Source organism: Eimeria necatrix, genomic scaffold (assembly GCF_000499385.1).
Source record: "Eimeria necatrix Houghton genomic scaffold, Enh_scaff1706, whole genome shotgun sequence".
Classification (NCBI taxonomy): Eukaryota; Apicomplexa; class Conoidasida; order Eucoccidiorida; family Eimeriidae; genus Eimeria; species Eimeria necatrix.
In genome coordinates, this window is record NW_013652385.1 from 1 (window position 1) to 5,633 (window position 5,633).

The 5,633-nt window shown below is 50.5% G+C and overlaps 3 protein-coding genes across 3 annotated transcripts; 2 read left to right on the forward strand and 1 right to left on the reverse strand.

Annotated features, from left to right (window-relative positions):
- Nucleotides 1-84: 84 nt before the first annotated feature.
- On the reverse strand, nt 85-1,072 carry ENH_00020740 (rar1, putative; the record flags this gene model as incomplete). Its single annotated transcript, XM_013579456.1, has 3 exons — nt 85-437; nt 564-761; nt 856-1,072. 3 exons carry the CDS (start codon nt 1,070-1,072, stop codon nt 85-87), a joined length of 768 nt encoding a protein of 255 aa, XP_013434910.1.
- A 74-nt stretch (nt 1,073-1,146) lies between these two features.
- Nucleotides 1,147-1,629, forward strand: ENH_00020750 (hypothetical protein; the record flags this gene model as incomplete). Its single annotated transcript, XM_013579457.1, is given in 2 exon segments — nt 1,147-1,215; nt 1,219-1,629. Coding segments are annotated over 2 exon segments (480 nt in total).
- Nucleotides 1,630-2,673: 1,044 nt separating this feature from the next.
- ENH_00020760 (hypothetical protein) lies at nt 2,674-4,715 on the forward strand (the record flags this gene model as incomplete). The annotated part of the gene is made up of 3 exons (XM_013579458.1): nt 2,674-2,928; nt 4,116-4,190; nt 4,575-4,715. 3 exons carry the CDS (start codon nt 2,674-2,676, stop codon nt 4,713-4,715), a joined length of 471 nt encoding a protein of 156 aa, XP_013434912.1.
- Nucleotides 4,716-5,633: the final 918 nt, after the last annotated feature.

Here is a 5,633-nt window from a genome sequence, read left to right on the forward strand (position 1 = left end):
TGCAGCAGCAGCAGCAGCAGCAGCAGCAGCAGCAGCAGCAGCAGCAGCAGCAGCAGCAGCAGCAGCAGCAGCAGCAGCAGCAGCTTACGCGCATGCAGCGTCATTGTTCTCTTCTGGGCGATAAGTTTTGCTGCAGCCTTTATTGACGCATTTGTGGCAGCCCTCAGGAGACACCTGCAACACAGAAGCAACCAGACTTGCTGCTGCTGCTGCTGCTGCTGCTGCTGCTGCTGCTGCTGCTGCTGCTGCTGCTGTCGTCGTTGCTGTTGCTGAGGGTGCTGGTGCTGCTCCTGCTGCTGTCGGCGCTGCTGTTGTTGTTGCTGCTGTTGCTGCTGCTATTGCTGCTGCTGCTCTTGCTGCTGCTGCTGCTGCTCTTGCTGCTGCTGCTGCTGCTCTTGCTGCTGCTGCTGTTTCTAACGGACCCATGGCACCTCTGCCTGCAGCGCAGCAAGATAAGCAGCAGCAAAGCGAAGCAGCAGCATGAAGCAGCAGCAGCACGAAGCAGCAGCAGCAGCAGCAGCAAATAGGACAACAGTCGCAGCAGATAAAGGGGCCTTCTCTACGAACCTGCTGCTGCTGCTGCTGCTTCTGCTGTTCCTGCTGCAGCTTCTGCTGCTCCTGCTGCCTATTAAACTCCTCAATGCTGCGAGTGGGCTCTGCTGCAGCGGGCTGGGTTGATGCTGCTGCTGCTGCTGCTGCTGCTGCTGCAGCAGACGGCCGCTGCTGCGGCGCCTCTTCGCTGTGGGGCCCCACAGCGCAGCCTGGGGACAGGACATAAGCAGCAAACACCCACAGCTGCTGCTGCTGCTGCTGCTGCTGCTGCTGCTTGCTGCATTAACTGTGTTGCAGCAGCACTAGCTGCAACCTGCTGCTGCTGCTGCAACGGCAAATTGCAACGGCTGCTGCCTTCGCCCATTCTGCTTCTGCTGCTGCTGCTGCTGCTGCTGCTGCTGCTGCTGCTGCTGCTGCTGCTGCTGCTGCTGCTACCTTGTAGCTTCATAAAGGCATCCCAGTCCCAAGCCTCCTGGCCGCAGCAAGGCCACTGCTTGACTCCGTCGTGAAAGACAGGCATCAGCTGCAGCAGCAGCAGCAGCAGCAGCAGCAGCAAATGGAGCAGCAGCAGCAAATGCAACATATGAGCAGCAAATGCAGCAGCCGCTGCATCAACAGCAGCAGAGATACCATCATTGCAGCAGCAGCAGCAGCAGCAGCAGATAAGCCACCAATGCAGCAGCAGAAGTAGCAGCAGCGCAGGCGAGAAAGCAGCCAGCAGCAACACCAGAGGCAGCACCCGACCCAGCTACGTGCTGTGCTGCTGCTGCAGCAGCAGCAGCAGCAGCACAGCACGTAGCAGCAGCAGCAGCAGCAGCAGCAGCAGCAGCAGCATCTCACCTTGTGATGCCTGCAAGAGTCTTCCTTGTTGCTGCTGGGGTCGAAGGCCTGGCCACAGCCAGGCCTCCGGCACTTGTGGCTGCTGCAGTGCGCCATCATGCAGCAGCAGCAGCAGCAGCAGCAGCAGCAGCAGCAGCAGCAGCAGCAGCAGGGAGAGCTAGGAGCAGCACGAGCAGCCGGGCAGGAAGCTGCAGCAACGCGGGGTGTAGGTTCTGCACTGCTGGCGGGGATCAATGAGATCTAAACCCCAAACCCTCACCATAAACCCTAGACCCTAGACCCTAAACCCTAAACCCTAAACCCTAAACCCTAAACCCTCGCTGCGCCAGTTAGCGGCTACGAGCGTCTAGGGTTTCGACTGCAGGTTTTCTATGCTTCTTGAATTCTGAAAGAAGTGTAGCTGTGTCTGTTGCTGCTGCTGTTCTGCTGCAGCTGCTGCAGCAGCAGCACCTGCTGCTGCTGCTGCAGTGGAGGGGGCCCCCAGGGGCTGCTGCAGCAGCAGCAGTTGGTCGTGGGGGGCCCCCAATAGAAATTAGGGTTTAGCGATTAGGGTTTAGGGTTTAGGGTTTTCTTTTTTATTTTTTCTCAAAAAGCCTTCAGCGGTTACGGTTTACATCTACTATTTGCTGCAGCAGCAGCGCGTCGGAGTCTTCACTGCTCTTCGCGCTGCAGCAGCAGCAGCAGCAGCAGCGGTAGAAGCAGCAGCAGCAGCAGCAGCAGCAGCAGAAGAGAAAGAAAGAGTAGCAATCCTGACAGAGAGGGTGGGGGGCTCTTCTCTGCCTCGCTACTACCACCGCAGCAGCAGCAGCAGCAACTCCGACAGCTGCAGCTGCAGCAGCAACTGCAGCAGCTGCTGCAGCAGCAGCTGCTGCTGCTGCAACAGCAAGAGGGGCGCGGCCAGCAGAAACAGCAGCAGCAGCAGCAGCAGCAGCACATCCCAAAAGCTGCTTCAAGGGGCCTCCGAGGGCGGCGGTGCGGGGGCCCCAGGACAGCCAGTTTGTCCGCCGCCACAGCAACAGCAGCAGCAGCAGCAGCTCGTGCAGCAGCAACAGCAGCAGCAGCAGCAGCAGCAGGAGTAGCAGGAACAGCTGCGGTTATACTGACAGCAGCAAAAATAAGTGTAGCAAAGCGCGTACGAACAATCGCAGCAGAGGAACCCGCGGGACCAGCAGCAGCAAAAGCAGCAGCAGCAGCAGCAATTAACAGCAGCAGCAGCAGCAGCAATTAACAGCAGCAGCAGCAGCAAATAGTCGCAGCAGCAGCAGGGAGCACTGCACAATAATGGAGCGGCCTGCAGCTGCTGCTCCGTGGCAGCAGGACGCAGACGATGCCTCCCAGCCTCAGCAGCAGCAGCCGCAGCAGCAGCAGCCTCAGCAGCAGCAGCAGCAGCAGCAGCAGCAGCAGCAGCAGCAGCAGCACCGGCACTGGGGCCCCTTCCACCGCAGCAGAGACACCGAAGAACCCTCTGCTGTTGTTTGGAGCGAAAGGCTGCAGCAAAAGCTCGAAGGCATCGACAGCGCCCTCGCCATTGCCACGGTGCTGCTGCTGCTGCTGCTGCTGCTGCTGCTGCTGCTGCTGCTGCTGTTGCTGCTGCTGCTGCTGCTGCTGTTGCTGCTGCTGTTGTTGTTGCGTGCGGACGGTGCTGCCGTGTTTGGTGCTGCTGCTGCTGGTGCTTTTGCTGCGAACCGAGAGTGGACGGCCTGTGTACTGCTGCTGCTGCTGCTGCTGCTGCACTGCTGCAGCAGCAGCTGCTGCTGCTGCTGCACTTCTGCAGTGCTGCTGCGCTGCTTTGCAGAGCTGCCGCCGCCGCGTTGCTGCTGCAGCTGTTTCGGTGCAGCAGCTGCATTTCCGCCGCTGCGCTGCTGCTGCAGCCGCCTCTGCTGCTGCTGCTGCTGCACTGCTGCTGCTGCTGCTGCTGCTGCTGCTGCTGCTGCGCAGGTCTGCAGGGGCGCGCTGCTGCTGAAGTGGTGCAAAGGGAGTTTTGCCAAACCCCACAAAAGACAATTTTTAGTTGAAGAGGAAACCCTAGCGCTTCGCTGGCGCTCTCCCAACAAACCTCCGAGCCAAACCACCAGTAAACCCTAAACCCTAAACCCTAAACCCTAAACCCTAGAGTGCGGGCCCTCGGCTCGGAGTGCTGCGCAGCTTCTTGCTCCAGGCAGCAGCACGCGCAGCGGCGCGCCAGTGTCTCTGCCTAGGGTTTAGGGTTTGGCTTTTAGCTTTTAGGGTTTAGGGTTTAGGGTTTAGGGTTTAGGGTTTAGGGTTTGTGGGTCCTTGCAGTTTTCCTAGATAGCGTTTTGCGCATCACCCCGGGAGAAGACTCTGACTTCTGGCGGGCAAGCTGCTGCTGCTGCTGCTGCAGCTGCTGTTGCTGCTGCTGCTGCTGCTGTTGCTGCTGCTGCTGGAGTTGCTGCTGCTGTGGCTGTTGCTGCTGCTGCTTCTGTGTGGTTCTGGCGTCTCAGCGACGCCTCAGTTGTTGCTGCTGCTTCGCAACTTGCTGCTGCTGCTGCTGCTGCACTTCTTGCTGCTGCTGCAGCTGCTGCTGCACTGTTTGCTGCTATTGCTGCGGCTGAATTGCTGCTGCTGCTGCTGCACGACTTGCTGCTGCTGCTGCACGGCTTGCTACTACTGCTACGCGGGTTGCTGCTGCTGCTGCACGACTTGCTGCTGCTGCTGCACGACTTGCTGCTGCTGCTGCTGCTGCTGCTGCTGCTGCTGCTCAGAACAAACCCGAAAGAGATGTGGCAATTGAAATCCGAGGGTCTCGCACTGTCCGCGTTGCATGCAGTTCAAGAGAGGTAAACCCTAAACCCTAAACCCTAAACCCTAAACCCTAAACCCTACGGCTCTCATGTCGGGACTCGCTGCATGCAAAGCGCTGCGTTGGGGCTTTGCAGACTAATTGCATGCAGCCTCTTTGCATGCGTTTTGCATGCAAAGTGCATGCAAAGTGCATGCAAAGTGCATGCAAAGTGCATGCATGCATTCTGCGTGCGTTTTGCATGCGTTTTGCATGCATTTTGCACCCGTTGTGCATGCGTTTTGCATGCGTTTTGCATGCATTTTGCATGCGTTTTGCATGCGTTTTGCATGCGTTTTGCATGCGTTTTGCATGCGTTTTGCGTGCATTTTGCATGCATTTTGCATGCGTTTTGCATGCATTTGCATGCGTTTGCATGCAGGACTGGGGCTTGTGGATGAAGGGCCTTTTGCTGCTGCACGAAAAAGCTTTAAAAGGAAAAAATTCTTCAAAAGCTCTTTCGGACTTAATTGCTTTGGAGTGGCAACTGGCAGAAAAAGATGCTTTTGGTGAACTTAATTGAATTTAATTAATAAATCTAATTAATTAAATTAAATTAAATTAATTAATTTAATTAATTTAATAAAATTAAATTAATTAAATTAATTCAATTCAGTTAATTTAATTAATTTAATTCAATTTGTTCTTTTATTTCGCTTTTATTCCGTTCTTTATTTTACCGAATTGCACTCGAGTGGCAACTTGCAGAAAAAGACGCATTTGGTGAATTAAATTCATTTAATTAATTTAATTTAATTTAATTTGATTTATCAATTTAATTAATTTAATTTAATTAATTTAATTTAATTAATTTAATTTAATTAATTAATTTAATTAATTAAATTTAATTAATTAAATTTATTCTGTTTTGTTTGTTTTATTTTATTCTTTTATTTCGCTTTTATCCCCGCTTTTGTTTACTTGCACTGGAGTGCCAACTTGCAGAAAAAATGCATTTAATAAATCCATTTTATTTTACTAATAATCAATTAAATGAATTTAACTAATTTAATTAATTAAATGATTAATTAATTTAATTAATTAATTTAATTAATTAAATGATTAATTAATCAATTTAATTAATTAATTAAATTAATTAATTAATCCATTTATTGGTTAATTCAGTCAAGTAATTAATTAATTAATTAACCAATTTATTTGGTTATTTATTATCAAATAAGTAAATAATTAATATGTTAATTAATCATTTATATACTAATTTATTTATCTATATATTTATTAATTCATTTATTCACCAATTCATTTGTTTATTTATTATTAATTAATTAATTAATTAATTAATCAATTAATTAATAAAATAATTAATTAATTAATCAATTAATTAATAAAGTAATCAATTTATTTATTTATTTATTTATTTATTTATTTATTTATTTATTTATTTATTTATTTATTTATTTATTTATTTATTTATTTATTT